The sequence below is a fragment of the Bos indicus x Bos taurus genome, chromosome 3, assembly GCF_003369695.1.
Source record: "Bos indicus x Bos taurus breed Angus x Brahman F1 hybrid chromosome 3, Bos_hybrid_MaternalHap_v2.0, whole genome shotgun sequence".
NCBI classification, from domain to species: domain Eukaryota; kingdom Metazoa; phylum Chordata; class Mammalia; order Artiodactyla; family Bovidae; genus Bos; species Bos indicus x Bos taurus.
This window is the reverse complement of record NC_040078.1, coordinates 2,064,714-2,083,718: the sequence shown is the minus strand read 5'-3', so window position 1 is coordinate 2,083,718 and position 19,005 is coordinate 2,064,714. Positions and strand designations below refer to the sequence as shown.

Sequence of the window (19,005 nt, the reverse complement as noted above, 5' to 3'; positions counted from 1 at the left end):
TGGCATGCTGCAGTCCATTGGGTCCTACAGAGTAGGTCACTACTGAGCGACTGAACCATAACAACAAAGTTCTGATATGCCTGCCAGAATGTGCATATGCAGGCCTCCCCCAAAGTCCAACACCCCTCACTCTCCCTCATGCCCTTGCTGGTCATTCTTCATAACACATTTCTTGAAGCACGGCCCCGAGTACCCGGAGTACTCATCTAACTAAGCGCAAAGCAGTGGTTCATGCAAATAAGCGCAGGGACGCGTGCACCCAGGCTACGTTCACTTCAAATGTAAATACGGGCTCTTCCTGCCTCATCTATGCCGAGGTCACAGACGGAGCGTTGGAAACTGCACCAGGGGAGCAGAGAGGGCAGAGTGCACGACTGTTCAGGCAGGCGAGGCATAGGCTGCCAGTGGGTCAGGAGCTCAGCCTCGAGGAGCGCAGGGCGCTCACCAGCCGGAAGCCACGCCAGGAGGAGGGTCGGGAGCTGGCGCGGACGCCGTCCCCCGGCGCCGCCGAGCCCGCTGACATCAGCCGCGCTCCTCCCCTCGCCTCCCAACACTCTCAGCTCCCGGCCGGACCCTCCCTCCTCCCACCACGTGTCCTCTCCCCTCCCTCCCGAGGGGCCGCGCGCACGGGAAGCCAGAGAGACGGGAAGGATGGCGCTGTGACAGCCGGGACGCAGCCCTCGGCGTCTGCACCGCGGCCCCGGCCCGCGCCCTGGCGCTCGGCCCGGCGGTGAGTGCGCGCGGGCGGACGGGGCGGGGGCAGCGCGGCCCCTCCCTCGGGCCCCAGGCCGCTGGGCCGCGGCGGGGGCGGGGGCTCCGACGCTGCAGCTGCTACCGCCGCCGCCGCCGCCTTTGTTGCGGGCCCGCCGGGGGAGGCAGGCGGTGCCGGCCCCGGCCGCTCGGCAGGTGCGCTGGGGCCGGGAGCGGGCCAGGCGGGGAGGCGGGCCGGGCCGGGCGCGGGCAGGCAGGCGGCGGGAGCGCTCCCGGCGCGGGGCCGCGGAGAAAGGGAAATGGGACAAGATGGCTGGAGAAACCCGAGCGCGCCCCGGGGGCGCGGCAGCGGCGGCGGGCGGGGCGCCGAGCGGGTGGGCGGCGGCGGCGGGGACCTCTTAAACCACACCTTTGCTGTGGGGCGGCGCCCCCACCTCCCGGGAGCCGGCAGGCGAGGCCGTAGCTAAGTTCTGGCCGCAGCTCCAGGGATCTGAAGCCTGTTTCACCCGCCCCAGAGGTATCTTGCTGCATTTGCCCGTCCTTTTTGAAAATACCGAAGAAGCGGACTTTGAACTCCGGAAGGATCTTTTTTCTTTGGAAGCCTGGGAGGATGCGGCCCACCAGATGCACACTCACTCCACACCTAGGAATTGCCCGCGCCCCTAGAGGGCAGGAGCGCGGCCTTTGTACTGGCGTAGGAGCTGGGCGAAAGAGAATTCGCAGAAGAGAGAATTTGCGGTCCAGAGGCAACGAGTTTTGCCGGTAGGGGTGGGCCCCAGACCCTGGTGATTTCTACCTCTTCTTGGGTATCCAAGCATTACTCTTCACTAAGGGTCCTGGGCTTGGAAAGTCACTAAAGGCAGAATGACTCTATTTTCTGACCTGGCTCATGGACAAAACCTTTGACTCTGGAAAATCTAGGTCTTCTGGGCCAACCAACCTCCTGACACAACTGGCCCTGTAGGAACAACCCAGTTGAGCGAGTGCACTATGAGTTCAAATGCCTTCATTGACAGGAAGCCAACACACCTGCTGCTGATTCCATGTTTGGGTGGCACTGGCTGTGAGAAAGTTCTGCCTTTTGTTGCATTAATAAAACTTCCTGGAATGTTTACCCACCAACCTGTTATGCCCTTGGGTCTCTACAGAACCAGTTTGGTCTCTCTTCCAGTTTTTTAAATATTTGAAGACAGCCAGGTATGCTGACTGCCTACAACCCTCTTCTTTTCATAACTAAATGTCACCTTCCACACCTTCCTGGTGCTTTCCTTGAAGCCCTTGCTCCCCAGACCTGGCTCTTCCCTTTCTCTTGTTCCCCTGAACTGTCCTGGGGCTAAAAAGGTTTGTGTAACCTGAGCTGCCCCCTTCACAGGCTCTGAAGAGTTCACACTAGCACCTGATTTTTCTGAACTGAATCTTGCTTGCAGAGATGGCATCCACAGCCTGCCCTCTGAATTTGACCCTGAAAGAAGAGGAAGAAGAAGAAGAGATTCAGAGCCGGGAACTGGAGGATGGCCCCACAGATATGCAAAAAGTCCGAATCTGCTCAGAGGGTGGATGGGTAAGTAAGAAGGTGTGGGGTTCTCACACAGCTGTGAGGGGCAGGCCTGGGAGCCAGGTTTGTAATAAGTCTTTTCCTCAGGCAGCCACAGGAAGTAAAAATAGCCTAGCTTAGCCCAGTCCGGTGTGTTTGCATTCCTGAGAAAACAGTTCTGTGGCTTTAAAAGGCACAGCGAAGAATGGAGAAGCTGGTTATGGGAACTCTCTCTTTAGCCACATAATGTATCACCATCAAGATTGGAAGTCCAAGAGGCCATGACTGTGTCTCTCTCCTGTATCCATGGATTCCCTATATCCTGCTTAATGCCAGGCACCTTGTAGATATCAACTAAATGTCTGCTGACCCATGTGTAAAAGAAAAATTATTCTGGCACTTGTTTAGATAATAAGGAATATACTAAGGAATATATTAATATTTAGAATACTGAGATAGGCTTCAAGACTGTCACAATAGGAGAGAGAAGAGAACAGGAGAGAGCTCAACAGTAAAGACACGTGGGGATTTATAGCCAGGGAAGAGAGCGTAGGGCTCAGTGAATGGAAAATTGCTAAGTGGAGCCATCAACAGTGGCATCAACAGATTCTTTCTAAACTAACTTAGTGAAATTCTTGCTAAAACTGGGCTGTGCAGGCTGTGGACCATAGCAGCTGTGTATGTGTCCAGGGTAGAGGCCTAGTGGAGAAGAGGGCTCAGAGGCTGACCAAGTTTGGGGTGAGGAGAAAATCTTTGTCACCTACTGCTGATTGAAGGGAACCACTTAAACCATTTAAGTCTTGGGGCACTGAGCTGATATGAGGAGAGCTGTATGGGATGAGGCCAGCTGGTTCTGTGTGAACACCTCTTACGGTAGTTGACACAGGACAGAACTGCATTTCCAGCTGGCCTTGGATTGGGATGGTAGGCAGCAGTGAGTAGGGAGCACGTCTGAACATTGTAGCGTGATAGAATTCAAATTTAAAGCATAAATGGAACAGATACTTATAGTTGTATACATTATTTACAGTACTTACTGGACTTCATGATAACTCAGCGTGCATGGTAAACATTTTAAATAAGCACCAAATGACATTCCTTTTCTCTGCTTGGTTTTCCACTGTGTATGAATGTCATTGGTATACATAGTATGCTTTGTTTCCAATGAGAGATCTGTATCCATAGAATCACGGTCTTTGCAAACTATCTCATCCTACTCCCCTCCCACTGCATGAGGTGCAGCAGGGTTATCTGCTTTGCCCCTGGATACACATGTATGCTGACTTCTGTTCTTAAAAACACCTCTTGAGCTGGAACCTTAAAAGTAGTGCATTTTGTTGTATGTATGTTATACTCAATTAGGGAAAAAAAAAAAAAATACGACTCCAGGCTGCGGGTTTGCCAGTCTAGCTGTTGAAGCTGGACTGCTTCTGTCTCTTCAGACCATGCTGCTGTCCTCCTCAGTTCTAATCCCTGCAGCTGGGGAGATTTTAGAGTGCAGGAGTCATCCCATCTAGCCCTGAGCAAGAACTCAATGCTTTGAGGCTATACTGGCCAACCGAGAACATTTAGACGGGATGGAGAAACATGCAAAACGGGTGCAGTAGAAGCAAGCATTAGAATCTGTTGGGACAACACAGAGAGGAGCAAGGTGAAGCCCATGCTTGGCTTGGGCTGGAGGAGGAGGACCGGCACGTGTGGCATCCAAGCAACCGGCCATCCATCTGCAGTTGCTCAGCGCAGTGCTGAGTGTCATTAACACAAAGTCCTTAGTCTCGTGGAATTATTAATACTTGTTTTATGAGTAAGACAGGAAAGTAAATCTGATTAATTGCACAGTATTTGGAATTCTGTGGTAGATGTCAGTCTCTCCTACAGGCCTGAGAACTCCTGGAAAAAGCAGGCAAAGACCTGGTCTTGAGTAGTACGTAGTTTTGCCCCCTCCCAGGTACATCTGGGTGGAGACATTTCTGGTTATCATGACTTGTGGTGGAACTTGGGAAGTGGGAGAGCCTACTGGCATCTCCTGGGTAGAGGCCCGGGATGCTGCCGTACATCTGTGATGCCCAGGACAGCCCCTGCAACAGAGAATGATCTGGCCAGAAGTGTCAGCAGTGCTGAGTGAAAAAAATCCTGTTCCAGGGCAACTAGAAGAAAACAATCAAATCTGTCTCTTACATATGTGTTTTGGCTGTAGGTTGTGTTAGGGTGATCAATAAAAGCTTTCAATCTTAAACCATGCTATAAGGGTAATATTGCATGGGAGAATTGGAGTAGAAATACAATTTCAGCTAGAGAAAAGGGAAGATGTACTTTGAACCAAGTCTTAGGCAGAGGTAGAACCAGCCAAGGGAACGGAAGATCTTGCTATCTAGGAAGCCAGGAGCACAGGCACTGGGAAAAAAAGTTTATGTGTAGAGTCAGCAGCAGCTCTTGCAGCTGGAGCCTGCAGTGCGTGTCGGGGAGTGGAGGAGACGGTTGAGAGAAGAAGGGCGGGCCCCAGGCTCAAGCCAGCCACCTGGGGGTATATGCTACACCCTGGAGTCTGAGCTCTCTCCTTAGAAGCTCTGAGGAAGAAGTCCTCGGTTCATCTTGCTTAAGGGACCCTGGGGTTTCCTACTGCCACGAAGCAGGGGCCTAAGTGACCTGCTGAGAAAGTGTGGGCATGGGAGTCAGACTTGCTAACTCTGTGATCTTGGGCAAGATGCTTATCAGCCTTTAGCTCACCCATAAAACTGGGGTAGTGATCCCTGTATCCTTGTATTAGCTAAAGGATTCAATAAAAGTGCAAGAAAGAGTGCCCTACACAGTGCCTGGCACTCTATCAGTGCACTGGTCCCAGGCCTCTGCCCTAAGAGCCCCACTGTCTTTGTTGAGTGGTTATACAGCTTCGTCAGCATGCCTGGGCAGCGTGTAAGTACTCTAGGATGGTTAGATAAGCATTGGAATGCCAGCTCTTGGGGCCGAGCGAGGCAGTGCACACAAGCAGAAGGAAGAACACCTATCTGATGAGACCTTGACCTTCTGGGAAGGAAGGAGGGCAGGGATCGAGGGCCCCTACCTGTGAGGCCAAGCAAGGGTGGGTGTCTGGGGGTTGGACGCTGGCTGCCTGATTTCTGAGTTTGGCCCAGGGCTGGCCCTGTTTACCTTCTTCTGTGCTTGGCCAGATAAAAGGCCTCTGTAGAGAGCAGGGAGGCCTGCACAGCAGGGCCTGGCTAAAGGCTTGCTCAGTTCTCACAGAAGGTTGCTGTGAGCAGCATCGCTAAGCCACACTACACCGTGTGCCTCTGAAGCATCATGTGGGCTTGTCTGAGGACCCTCTGTGGCTCAGTCGTAAATGGGAGGAGATGAATCCAACCCCAGCCTCCAGGTGCCTGCTCACCACTCCAGGGCTGCTGTATTTTTGTCACACTGGGTACGTGTTACCTTCTATGAGTGTTGATAGGGATCGCCCTTCTGAAATGACAGGCACAGCCCGTCCTGTGTCCTGTTTTATCAGCAAAGGGAAAGGGACTATAAATAGGTATAGCCTAGATCTGAAATTTCCTAGGGAGAGAAAAGGCCAAAGGGAGAGTTGTTCAAAAGCCTGGGAAGTGGGATGGGGTGGGATGGAAAATTCCTAGCTGCCTGGCTTTCCAGATTGATGAAATCTGAGCAGAGCCCGGAGACCCATCCATTATACCTCCTGGTATTTTACACTAGGCATTTTTGTCCATTCTTACTCAAAAGAGTAGGCTCAGTTTTGTGACAGATAAATTTTAATGATTATTTGAAACTATTCCAGGTAGAACAAGAGAAGCGAAGAGAGTATCTACTTAAATCTTTGACTCAAAAACACCATTTCAAGGGATTACTTTCTACAGGAAGTGTCCTAGGCTTAGGGGAACAAAACAAAATAAGCCCAGGTTCTGCCCTCAGTGAGCTGATACTCTAGTGAAAGAAGCAGACAGGTAAACCAAGAGGATCCTGCAGTGTGATAAGTGCCACAGAGCTTGAGCCCAGGGCATTACAAGGTACACAGCCCAGGTTGAGGCCAGCTTACCCAGGGAACAGGATATCTGGGCTGAATCTTGGAAGGTGGGTGGGTGTCAGCCAGGCCAAGAATGAGGAAGACTTCTGAAGCAGCATGTATAGAGACTCCTGGTCTTTGGAGGGGTGGGAATGGTTTGTTCAAGGAACTGCAGGAGTGAAGTTCCACTGAGCGTGTGGGGTAGAAGTGCAAGCCTGCAAGCTGGGTACCAGGGAGGCCATTCTGCCCTCTTTAAGGGCCAGAGCCTTGAAATCAGACATCCTAGGTCCCAGCCTCAACCCTATTGTTTATTGGCTGTGTGATTTTTAGACCAGAAACAGGGCTGCTCTGAGCCAGTTTCCTCCTGGATTAAATGGGGTTGTGGGGGAAAATAAATGAAGCAGTTACAGAGCCTTTTGCAGAAAGTTCTCCCTATGTGGAAGGGGGCTGTGAGGGTGAGGAGGGATGGGGTGGACTTTGTGAATAAGGCGGAAAGGCCAGGAGGTCTAAATGACTGATGGCCAGACACCTGAAGAAGCTGCAGACCGTGCAGACACTGAACTTTTCTAAACATCATCATGATCCCCTCCCAGGCCCTAGACTGTGCCACAGGAAATAGCTCTGAATGCAGCAGCCCAGTGATGCTTTACCACTAAATATGATGAGCTTTGGAATAGGATTTTTAATGACTGCAAGATGACACATAGTAAAAAGAAAGGAAAGAGTTAAACAAGAGGAGGTTGGTCTGGGTGGCTTGGCTGCATTTGACCACGTGGGCACCCTCTCCCACTGGCCCATGGTGTCGGGGAGGTATGGGAGTGGGGAGTGGAGCTCTGTCTTTAGGGCTTTCTGCTGTGGGTCTAGGCGTCAAAGCAAACCAGTTTGCTCTAGTATCTCATTACATAAATTGAAGCTCTAATTAGCCCTTCTCTCCTCCTCCTCATCCTCTTATGGATTGGAAAAGGCCAGATGAGGTCCCTTCTCTCACCGGCTCCTCCCCGGGCAGCTCTGGGGTTCTGAGTCATACACTGGGACTAGCGCTCTGCAACTGGAGACTAGTGCCCAGGCAACCGCCAGCACCCCCGTGGTCTGAGGGTCTGTGACTGAGGGAGACAGCAGGGCTGTGTTGGCAGGGGAACTGTCTCAGGGTGCTCATTCCTGTGGTTGACTGGCTCTGGGTGGGGGCTGAGCTGTGATCAGCTCTCCCTGCTTTGGATGAGGATCCAGTCTCTCGACCTGGTGATCCATGGTGGGGAGTTTTCATCTCAAGGTTCTGCTCTCCTTATCCATGAATGGGAGTGTGGCAAACACTCAGCAGGGCACAGAGGAGCTTGTTGACATCCAGATTTTGCTTCTTGGAGCCGTGTGAGGACTGATGTGTCTCTGGGCCCAGGCCGCCCTTGTGAGACAATGGTGTGTGATCTGTGTCTGCGTGTGCCAACTAGTCGTTGAGAAAAGCCTGTTCACTGTTGCAGGTGCCAGCCCTATTTGATGAGGTGGCCATATATTTTTCCGATGAGGAGTGGGAAGTTTTGACGGAGCAACAAAAGGCTCTCTACCGGGAGGTCATGAGGATGAATTATGAAACTGTCCTGTCTCTGGGTAAAACTTTGTTTTCCTTTGTCCCTTAGAAGCTCTGAGCCCAGAGAATTGCTTCCATGTCTCTCTTCTCAGGTGTATCCAACATACCTCTCTCCTGAACCTGGACTCTGTCCCCTCAATGCCTGTGTCCATTTAATTTCCTGTTTTTGATTAGGCAGGATATAAATATTGTGTCCTCCTACTCAGCAGCTTATGCCAGCTCTCAGAACCATCCTCATTCAACCCAGGCATGCTTATCAAAAAAAAAAAAAGACATCTAGGAAATGTCACTGTGGATCTGGGCCTGTACTTTATACTTCTGTCCTAGGAGAGAAGGCAGGCCTCGCTGTTATCCTGTCAGCCTCAGAAGCTTGGGGACATATCCCCAAAGAATCCTTGTTGCTTCCCTCCCAGCACTGATATTATTAGAGTCTAACCATTTGGAGGGATTTCCCCACTTGGCTCATGCAGGTACTGGAATGCTCATTAGATCAGTGGCTGCATACACCCACTTCCCTGCTAAATGCAGTTCGTTTTTGTCATTGCTAGTCCGGCCCCTCATTAGCAAAGATCCATAAATTCCCTTGGACAGACCTGTTTCCCATCATAGTTTTTCTTTAAGTATCCTTGAATTCTTCTCTACGGCCTTTCATAAATCTCCATACTGAGAAGACTGTAGGGGTGAGAGTGGATGGGAGGTTTGCATAAGTATCACAAAGTACTTATTTTGGCAATTGTCCAAGACAGTAACACAGCTGTTAACCTGTTTTATTTCCTGTAAACAGAATTCCCATTCCCTAAGCCTGACATGATCACTCGGTTGGAAAGGGAGGAGGAGTCTCAGAATTCTGACGAATGGCAGCTCCAAGGAGGAACCTTTGCAGGTACTATGATTAACCCAATCCAGAAGGCATCCAGTGGGAGAATTATGAAGATGGATTTTAAGTTTACATTAAGGTACATTCTGGGGGGTATTTAAGCCTAAGGCAAGGTTCTGAGGCAGAAAAGCTATGGGCTTTGGAGTTTAAAAATCTCCTTGTTTCCCATGCTGTGTGACCTTAGGCAACTTCATCCACCTCTCTGATTGTCCATTTCTTCATCTGTCAACTGCGGGTTATAAATCTCAACATGCAACCTCATATGCAGGTGAATGAAATTGAAGTTTGTGTGGCTTTGGTCCAGTGCACATCCTGAGTGCCTTGGGAGCACACCACACACTTCTGAAAACTAAGGAAAACAGCGTGACAAAGCATGCATCCAGGGTGCTTTGCTTGACTTCCTGTCTTCTTCATCTTGGATAGAAAAAGCAGTAGCAGCTGTAGTACACATTTGAGCAAATACGTCTAAAGAAGCATACAGCGTTGTACCGAGAAACAATGAGAGAGCAGGAGTTGGATAAATACAGCTTCCCAGCAGCCAGAGTGATTTTATTTGCCTTCTCTCTATAAGTAATAGTTTAAAATTCTGTGTTTCATTGATTCTAAAAGATGTATTTCTCTCATCACTTTAACATCTCTGCAATTAAGAATGCTTGTTAAAACTGCTGGGTCTTCCCTGGTGGCCCAGACAGTTAAGAATCTGCATGCAATACCAAAGACCCAGGTTCAATCCCTGGATCAGGAAGATCCCTTGGAAAAGGGAATGGTAACCCACTCCAGTATTCTTGCCTGGAGAATTCCATGGACAGAGGAACCTGGACTACAGTCCGTGGCATCGCAAAGAGTTGGACACGACTGAGTGACTAACTCTTAAAACTGATGGCATGTTCCAGTTTCACTAGTGGCATTTTTTTTTATTATAAATTTATTTATTTTAAGTGGAGGCTAATTACTTTACAATATTGTATTGGTTTTTTTCTTTTTTTTTTTTCTTTCTTAATGGCATATAATGGTACATCTTGCAGTCGATGGGTTCTTAGTTTTGGTGACATATGGTAATAGCCCTGAGTAATATCTAATTTCTGTGACCACTCTCTAAATAGAAACATACAGTGAAACCCAGTTCTGACATGGGTATGCAAAAACCATACCTTATAAAACCATACCTTATGCAAACTTATAAGTTAAGCCTTATAAGCTTAACTTTGCTAAGTGTGGTATTGCTATAGATTTTGTTTAAGGGATATGATTCAGTTCATGATGATAGAAATTCTGTAACACTATGTGTAGAATGGGTTGCATTTGGCTTCTCACCCAGGTGAAGGTTATTTTGGCCCAAGCGTGGCCCTCACAGTCAGTACATTACTCAAGCTGGGTGCCTGTGTTCAGTTGCCAGCCTGTGTCACTTCCCGGCTTTGCCACCTTGATGCATTACTTAATTTTTCTACACTCATCTGCAAAGACAGAGTAAAGAAACAGTTATTGTGAGAATTAGAAGTGGTGATCTATGGGAACTGGCACAGGGGTGAGGACTTTGGAAGTATCTGTTATTAAAGTGACTGCTTTTAGTGAACTTCAGATTCAGGTAGTCTCGGTATTTTGACCAAAAACAAATCAAGGAATGACCCCAAAATCATTTGACTCATGGGCACTGTCTTCACTCCTCCCTGTATGTCTTCCAGAAAAGGAAGAATCCGACATGAAGCCCCCAGATTGGGCGGGCCCGATGAACGTAGCCTCGCAGTTTCCCCAGGCTCAGCACCTGGATGGCTTTGGCCTCCGTCTGCCTCGGGACATCACAGAGCTGCCCGAGTGGGGCGAGGGGTACCCCTTCTACATGGCCATGGGCTTCCCCGGGTATGACCTCTCGGCGGACGACCTGGCCGGGAAGTTTCAGTTCAGCCGGGGCATGCGCCGCAGTTACGACGCAGGGTTCAAGTTAATGGTGGTGGAGTACGCCGAGAGCACCAACAACTGCCAGGCGGCCAAACAGTTTGGGGTGCTGGAGAAAAACGTCCGCGACTGGCGCAAAGTGAAGCCGCAGCTGCAGAATGCCCACGCCATGCGGCGTGCCTTCCGCGGCCCCAAGAACGGGCGCTTCGCCCTTGTGGACCAGCGCGTGGCCGAATACGTGCGATACATGCAGGCCAAAGGGGACCCCATCACCAGGGAGGCCATGCAGCTGAAAGCTCTGGAGATCGCCCAGGAGATGAACATTCCAGAGAAAGGTTTCAAGGCTAGCTTGGGTTGGTGTCGAAGAATGATGCGGAGGTATGACTTGTCACTGCGACATAAGGTGCCCGTGCCCCAGCAGCTGCCCGAAGACCTGACGGAGAAGCTTGTCACCTACCAGCGGAGCGTCCTGGCTCTGCGCAGGGCACACGACTACCAGGTGGCTCAGATGGGAAACGCAGACGAGACGCCAATTTGCTTAGAGGTGCCCTCGAGGGTGACTGTGGACAACCAGGGGGAAAAGCCTGTCTTAGTCAAGACGCCAGGGAGGGAGAAACTGAAAATCACAGCCATGCTTGGTGTCTTGGCTGATGGGAGGAAGTTACCTCCATATATCATTCTGAGGGGCACGTACATCCCCCCTGGGAAGTTCCCGAGTGGCATGGAAATCCGCTGCCACCGGTATGGATGGATGACGGAGGATCTGATGCAGGACTGGCTAGAGGTGGTGTGGAGGCGGAGGACGGGCGCGGTGCCCAAGCAGCGAGGGCTGCTGATCCTGAACGGCTTCCGGGGCCACGCCACCGACTCAGTGAAGAGCTCCATGGAGAGCATGAACACCGACATGGTCATCATCCCGGGGGGCTTGACCTCACAGCTGCAGGTGTTGGATGTGGTGGTCTACAAACCGCTGAATGACAGTGTCCGGGCCCAGTATTCCAACTGGCTCCTGGCGGGGAACCTGGCGCTCAGCCCCACCGGGAACGCCAAGAAGCCGCCTCTGGGCCTTTTTCTGGAGTGGGTCATGGTGGCGTGGAATAACATCTCGAGCGAGTCCATCGTCCAAGGGTTCAAGAAGTGCCACATCTCCAGCAACCTGGAGGATGAGGATGACGTGCTGTGGGAAATCGAGAGCGAGCTGCCAGGCGGAGGGGAACCGCCCAAGGAGTGTGACACTGAGAGCCTGACGGAGAGCCACTGAGGGAAAGCCGAGGTAAGCAGCCAGGAGGGGCCGCTGGGTGCCTTCCCTGTGGGACATGTTGGGTTTCACAAACACCCTTTGTCTCTTGCCATTCTTTGTTTCTGAGAACTCTTCGAACCCACAGTGCAGTGCTGCAGGTAGCAGGCCATCAGCATTTTCTCCTTCATATGAAACTTTGGTTGCCTGGCTTATTTCATGGGTATTTTGTATAATGCATGAAGTGAACAATGAGTCAGCTGCCTGAACATTTAATCTGAGTGCCATAATGCTGAAATTATTTAATCCTGAAGGAGCATAGTTTGACATGACTCCATTAACAAAAAGTTTTGTCTGTAAAACCAAAATTTTTCTTCCCCATATAAGTCATGCTGAATATATAGGGCTGACGTGTGTACCTGATTCACTTGAAGCAACTGTGCTCATCTTGGCTAGCCTGGAGGGCTGGGATGTAAGGACGTGTGCACCTTCGAACTGTGTCTCCTGGGTCTCAAGTTTCCGTCTGGGGTAGTCTGCAGTAGCCCAATGGGGAATGAAAGAAATAGCTTATGTTTGCTTTTCCCTGGGACATCAAAAGTCTGTTTTAAAGCATCATCTTATCCTCATGATGACATTCACATGGAATAAACAATTACAATAATTTCACAGACACGTGAAGAGTGATATTTTTAAACTGAAATTCTGTACCAAAAAACAAACCAGAATGCTTATCTAGGACTCCAGTAAGTGAAGTCTGAGGACAATAAGGCCTGGAATTTTCAGAGTTAAGTATATAGAAGGGCCACAGCTTTAATAGGAAGTTGGGAGTGGAGGAATACCTAACAACACAAGTAGAATGATTATTCCCCCCACACCCCTGAGAGAGGAGAGTGACCACCTAACAGTGGGCAGCATACAGAGCACAGACCATTCCACTTTTTTGTTATTTCCCTAATTTGTTAATTTGTTCAGTTCATTTGTTCCTCCACACAGTGTTTAATATGAAGAGAGCATGCCTTTTATAAAGAACCTAAATGTATCTTGATATTTTTTTCTTTCCTGTAAGGTATAATTAGCTATTTCCATCCTACTTGCTTCTTTCTCTCTAAATGAAATGCTAAGAGAAATCTCCTGTCAGACACCCCCCACTTCATGCTGTGTAAGTTGAGTGATTTAAGTCTCCTTCCCTGCCCCCAAATCAAGTGAAAGTCACTTGTATCCAACTCTTTGCAACGACCCCATGGACTATACAGTCTGTGGAATTCTCCAGGCCAGAATACTGGAGTGGGTCGCCTTTCCCTTCTCCAGAGGATCTTTCCAACCCAGGGATCGAACCCAGGTCTCCTGCATTGCAGGCGGGTTCTTTACCAGCTGAGCCACAAGGGAAGCCCAAATCAAGTTGTACTCCTAACATTGGTCCTGTGTTATTGAGATCCCCAGAATTACAGAGCCAATTAGAAGTTCTTATGGTCAAAATCACTAAAATTGCTTTTTTCCTCTCATGTCGTCTAACCTTTCTCTCCATGAATTCAGCCTCCCTTTATGAATTCAGCCTGCTAACCATTATACTGCATCCACTGAATACCAAACTTTGAGTTACAGTGAGTTTTTACCATATTTACCTTCCTCCCCCACCCCATTGTTGTTCAGTCGCTAAGTTGTGTCTGACTTTTTGTGACCCCATGGACTGCAGCACTCCAGGTTCCTCTGTTCCTCCACTGTCTCCCCGAGTTTGCTCTAATTCATGTCCGTTGAGTCGCTAATGCTATCTCATCCTCTGCTGCCCTCTTCTTTTCCTTTCAGTCTTTCCCAACATCAGTCTTTTCCAATGAATCTGTTCTTTGCCTCAGGTGGCTAAAGTATTGGAGCTTCAGCTTCAGCATCAGTCCTTCCAGTAAATCTTCAGTGTTGATCTCCTTTAGGATTGAATGGTTTGATCTTGCAGTCCAAGGGACTCTCAAGAGTCTTCTCCAGCACCACAGTTTGAAAGCATCAATTCTTCGCCGCTCAGCCACCTTCGAATTGTGGTGCTGGAGAAGACTCTTGAGAGTCCCTTGGACTGTAGCTTCCTGGGTGGTGCAGTAGTAAAGAATCTGCCTGCCAATGCAGGAGACACAAGAGATGTGGATTTGATCCCTGGGTCAGGAAGATCCCCTGGAGGAGGAAAATGGCAACCCATTCTAGTACTCTTGCCTGGAAAATTCCATGGACAGAGGAACCTGGTGGGCTGCAGTCCATGGGATCACAAAAAGTCAGGACACAACTGAGCACAATCATCATCATCTCACATCCATGCATGCTGCTGCTGCTGCTGCTGCTGCTAAGTCGGTTCAGTCGTGTCCGACTCTGTGCGACCCCATAGACGGCAGCCCACGAGGCTCCCCCGTCCCTGGGATTCTCCAGGCAAGAACACTGGAGCGGGTTGCTATTTCCTTCTTCAATGCATGAAAGTGAGAAGTGAAAGTGAAGTCGCTCCGTTGTTTCCGACTCTTAGCGACCCCATGGACTGCAGCCCACCAGGCTCCTCCATCCATGGGATTTTCCAGGCAAGAGTACTGGAGTGGGGCGCCATTGCCTTCTCCCATCCATGCATGACTACTGGAAAAATCATAGGTTTGACTATACAGACCTTTGTCAGCAAAGTGATGTCTCTGCTTTTCAATATTCTAAGTTTGTCACAGCTTTCCTTCCAAGGAACAAGCGTCTTTTAATTTCATGGCTGCAGTCACTGTCTGCAGTGATTTTGTAGCCCAAGAAAATTGGTCACTGTTTCTACTTTTTCTCTATCTGCCATGAAGTGATGAGACCAAATGCCATGATCCTAGTTGTTTTTAATGTTGAGTTTCAAGCCAGCTTTTTCACTCTCCTCTTTCACTCAAGAGCCTTTTTAGTTCCTCTTCACTTTCTGCTATTAGAGTGGTATTATCTGAGTATATGAGATTGTTGATATTTCTCCTGGCAATCTTGATTCCAACTGGTGATTCATCCAGCCTGGCATTTCACATGATGCACTCTGCATATAAGTTAAATGTTAAATATACAGCCTTGGTGTACTCCTTTCCCAATTCAAAACCAGTCAGGTATTTCATGACCAGTTCTGTTTGCTTCTTAACTTGCATGCAGGTTTCTCAGGAGACAGGTAAGGTAGTCTGGTGTTCCTATCTCTCTTTAAGAATTTTCCACAGTTTGTTGTTGTCTACACAGTCAAGCTGGAATCAAGATTGCCGGGAGAAATATCAATAACATCAGATATGCAGATGATACCACCCTTATGGCAGAAAGTGAAGAGGAACTAAAAAGCCTCTTGATGAAAGTGGAAGAGGAGTGAACAAGTTGGCTTAAAGCTCAACATTCAGAAAACGAAGATCATGGCATCTAGTCCCATCACTTCATGGGAAATAGATGGGAAAACAGTGTCAGACTTTATTTTTCTGGGCTCCAAAATCACTGCAGATGGTGATTGCAGCCATGAAATTATAAGACACTTAATCCTTGGAAGGAAAGTTATGACCCACCTATATAGCATATGCAAAAGCAGAGACATTACTTTGCCAACAAAGGTCCGTCTAGTCAAGGCTATGGTTTTTCCTGTGGTCATGTATGGATGTGAGAGTTGGACTGTGAAGGCTGAGCGCCGAAGAATTGATGCCTTTGAACTGTGGTGTTGGAGAAGACTCTTGGAGTCCCTTGGACTGCAAGGAGATCCAACCAGTCCATTCTAAAGGAGATCAGTCCTGGGTGTTCTTTGGAAGGAATGATGCTGAAGCTGAAACTCCAGTACTTTGGCCACCTCATGCAAAGAGTTGACTCATTGGAAAAGACTCTGATGCTGGGAGGGATTGGGGGCAGGAGGAAAAGGGGACGACAGAGGATGAGATGGCTGGATGGCATCACCGACTTGATGGACGTGAGTTTGAGTGAACTCCAGGAGTTGGTGATGGACAGGGAGGCCTGGCGTGCTGCGATTGATGGGGTCCCAAAGAGTCGGACACGCCTGAGCGACTGAACAGTCAAAAACTTTAGCGTGGTCAATGAAGCAGAAGATGTTTTTCTGAAACTCCCTTGCTTTCTCCATGATCCATAAGATGTTAGCAATTTGTTCTCTGGTTCCTTTTCCTCTTCAAAACCCAGCTTGTAAATCTGAAAGTTCTTGGTTCATGTACTGCTGAAGCCTAGCTTGAAGGATTTTAAGCAGATGACATTTTTGTGTATTTTTCATTTTCTAAGGTATATGCTACCCATAGGACTGGACCAAAAACTGTCAAAAGGAAGAAAATAAGGCTGGGGCACAGCTGTGGACATGAGCCATGCATTTACATCCCATCAGAACCATGAGTTTTGGCTTATCTTGACAGCCACAGGTCTCTGTATAGTTGCCCTGGTTTTGAGCTGAGTAAGTTACAGAAGTAGACAGGACATTTGAGAGGAGACATATGGGCATAAAATGGCCTCTCCTCATCTGTTTGGAAATGTGACTAGTGGAATAATTATGTTCATGAAGTTACACAGTGTCTAAAATACAAAGGTTAACTCATACTTATGTTCTGTTTTCTAGCAAATAGAACTGTGCTTGGAACATTTGGGGAGGAAAATCTTCAAGAAGATTCCTCGCAGCCTGAATGCACAGGGAGAAGCAGGAAAAGGCCATGGGGCTTGAAATAACCCAAGTCTGGACAGCAGCCTGAGCATCCGGCCCTGGGATAGAGCCCAACCCCATCCCACACCATGAGGAGTCCAAAAAGTTGAGGACCCTTCATTTCATCAGAGACGTGATTAGAAAAGAAACTGCTTCTGCCTCATTTCTTGTTTTAGAAATTACGTTTATAGAACCTGTAAATAGGTGTGAACAAACGTATTTCCTAGAGAAGATACCATTTGTTCAACACCAACAAGAAACTCATCATATGGGCCCAACTCCACTGGTATTCTTTCTTTGGAGAAAACCTCAAGTTAATGTTTTTCCTTCTGCCTCTAAAAATGCTTCCATCAGTAGAACCTGTCCTCACACAGGTCAAGACTGCAGAGAAGGCTTTGTCGAAATGGCCATTTATGTACACGTGCTACTTACACATTTCCTTTTTTGGAAAAATGAGATGCTAATAATGACAAAATTCAGACATACTGGCCTAGTGCCAGCAGATGGCTTTTCTACAAACTAGGTTAGTATGGAAGATACAGATTAAAATAAACTATGCTATTTTATTTATCTTCCCAATCTGGTTGGCAGCTAGACTTTTCTAGGGTCTCATTTAATGGCCCTATTTTTCATTATTATTTAATGATAGGGTAGCATTTAGTACACAAGCTCTTCTGTTTCTCAGGCTGCCTGCAGAAGTCACCATAAATTATCTGCTGTCTACATGGTACAAAGCTCACTGACTCACCTGATACTGTTTGATTAATTCCTTTAATATTTTTATCACAAGGGTGGTAAGAGGGCTTGGGCCTTTAGCCACAGCTGTTTCAGGACTTCTAAACTTCTATCCCGCAGAAATAGGTGGGAGATCTTTGAAATTTTACACTATACTAATTTGCATTCCCACATAAGTTGAGTGTTATTAAAACATTCCATCAAAACTACCTGTGCTACAAAAAAATATGCCAGAACCTCATAGACAAAGCCATTGCTAGAAACGTCATTCCAATGTCAGATCTGGATAACAGGCTACCATAAACACTTTTCCTTCCTATAGACCCAGCTCACTTGTATAATATTCTTGGCATCCTGAAACACCTATTTCTACTCAGGTACTCATTCCTATTATTAGTGACCCATGTTCCTCATTTTTTAAAACCAGTTTTCCTCCAAGAGGGGAACTTTAACTTCTGGTGTCTGATTACTTTTCAGTTTGAATTGTTTCCTCATTTGCTTTTACCTGCACTGTGTTCTTTATCATCTCAAATGGCATCTAAATCCAGCTACTTTTCATTCCAGAAGTTTTCATTCCCTCCAATTCCACTTAATTTATCCTCCACTATCCTGGTTCCTGGCCCTTTCCTCTTTACGTACTGTTTTACTTGTTTTGGGAGCTTAAAGGATTTTGTAAGACCTAGTTTTTGGTTCCTGCACTGGAGCCATAGTTGTCTTGCAGAGAAGAGTAGAAAATGGGTTCAACTCCTGTTTCATTCCACCAACACCTCCTTGAGTCTCATCATCAGCTGACAGGTGATGCCTTACAGGTTGCATAGCACTGGAACTTCTAGAGTAATGGCTCTACTGTCAGGGTTTTCTGGGCTCACTCTTCCACTGACTTATGATCTATGCCTAACAGAGCCCCAGTACAACTATTTTGCAGAATGGCTATTACCCTAGAGATACTATAGCACATACTGAGACACAGTTGTACTCCCCAGTAGATAGGAACTGAGTCTAACAATAAACTTTGATAATAAAGACAATAGGCTCCGGTGGTTTATTATCTGCTAGCATTTAAAAAAAAGTCACATTTCAAACTCTCATTTACACTTTATTCTCCACTCAGTTTGGTACCAATATATTATACCCTTAAATAAAAAAGTCTGTTCATGGGGATGACAATGTAATTACTGTTGGTGTCTATATGTGTGGTTTCCAACTGGCTTTTAAAGGTGGGGGAAAGGGCCCTAGCGAAAATAGCTTTTTCCCTGTCATGTTTGGTGACTGTTCTCAGGAATGGTATATTACCAGTCAATGAAGAAAATCCATAAAGGGATATTAAATTTAAAAGAATGGAAACATGCTAGCAGGTTGATGAATAGAAAACTTGGTCCTATTTTGATAAATATTTTTAAAAATGAAAGTATGATGAATCTATATGCCTTTTAATATTGTGTTTTTAGTAATTACCACGCCAGTTGATTCAGTTAAATATTAGGCTACATGCCAAGAATAATCTAGATATTTTTCCTTTATTAAGCCATGAGAACTGAATGCTGAACCAATCTGTTGGCCATAGCATCTAAGTGACTCATAACCATTATTCAAACTGGAGGAATTTCTGGTTTAAGTCAAAGACACGATGAAACATAGGCATTTTTATATGGTCAAAGTGAGCAATCATTTAGAAATCACTTCATGAAATCTGATCAGCAACACGCTAATCACTTCAGGCAATGGGAGAAGTGTTAGAGGAACTGTGTGCCTGACTGATCCCGAAACGGGTGATGAAGGTGTTTATGTGCT

At 47.6% G+C, this 19,005-nt stretch overlaps 1 protein-coding gene across 7 annotated transcripts; it reads left to right on the top strand.

Moving 5' to 3' along the window:
- Positions 1 to 520: 520 nt before the first annotated feature.
- On the top strand, positions 521 to 18,242 carry POGK (pogo transposable element derived with KRAB domain). Of its 7 annotated transcripts, XM_027526781.1 has the most exons (7): positions 569 to 730; positions 1,227 to 1,473; positions 2,139 to 2,272; positions 7,730 to 7,856; positions 8,621 to 8,719; positions 10,396 to 11,879; positions 16,399 to 18,242. In XM_027526781.1, exons 3-6 carry the CDS (start codon positions 2,141 to 2,143, stop codon positions 11,865 to 11,867), a joined length of 1,830 nt encoding a protein of 609 aa, XP_027382582.1. In that variant the 5' UTR covers positions 569 to 730; positions 1,227 to 1,473; positions 2,139 to 2,140; the 3' UTR covers positions 11,868 to 11,879; positions 16,399 to 18,242. The 7 variants fall into 7 exon arrangements, with proteins under 7 accessions (XP_027382563.1, XP_027382544.1, XP_027382582.1 ...); XM_027526762.1 differs by lacking the exon at positions 1,227 to 1,473 and having other exon boundaries at positions 521 to 730; XM_027526743.1 differs by lacking the exon at positions 7,730 to 7,856 and having other exon boundaries at positions 562 to 730.
- The last annotated feature ends 763 nt before the right edge of the window (positions 18,243 to 19,005 follow it).

What these genes read in the sequence shown, in the direction of transcription:
- POGK (XM_027526743.1), top strand. Translation starts at nt 1,322, where the DNA reads ATGCGGCCCACCAGATGCACACTCACTCCACACCTAGGAATTGCCCGC. An exon ending in AGAGGCAACGAGTTTTGCCG is followed by an intron (nt 1,474 to 2,138) that starts GTAGGGGTGGGC and finishes TCTTGCTTGCAG; the next exon opens with AGATGGCATCCACAGCCTGC. An exon ending in TCTGCTCAGAGGGTGGATGG is followed by an intron (nt 2,273 to 8,620) that starts GTAAGTAAGAAG and finishes TCCTGTAAACAG; the next exon opens with AATTCCCATTCCCTAAGCCT.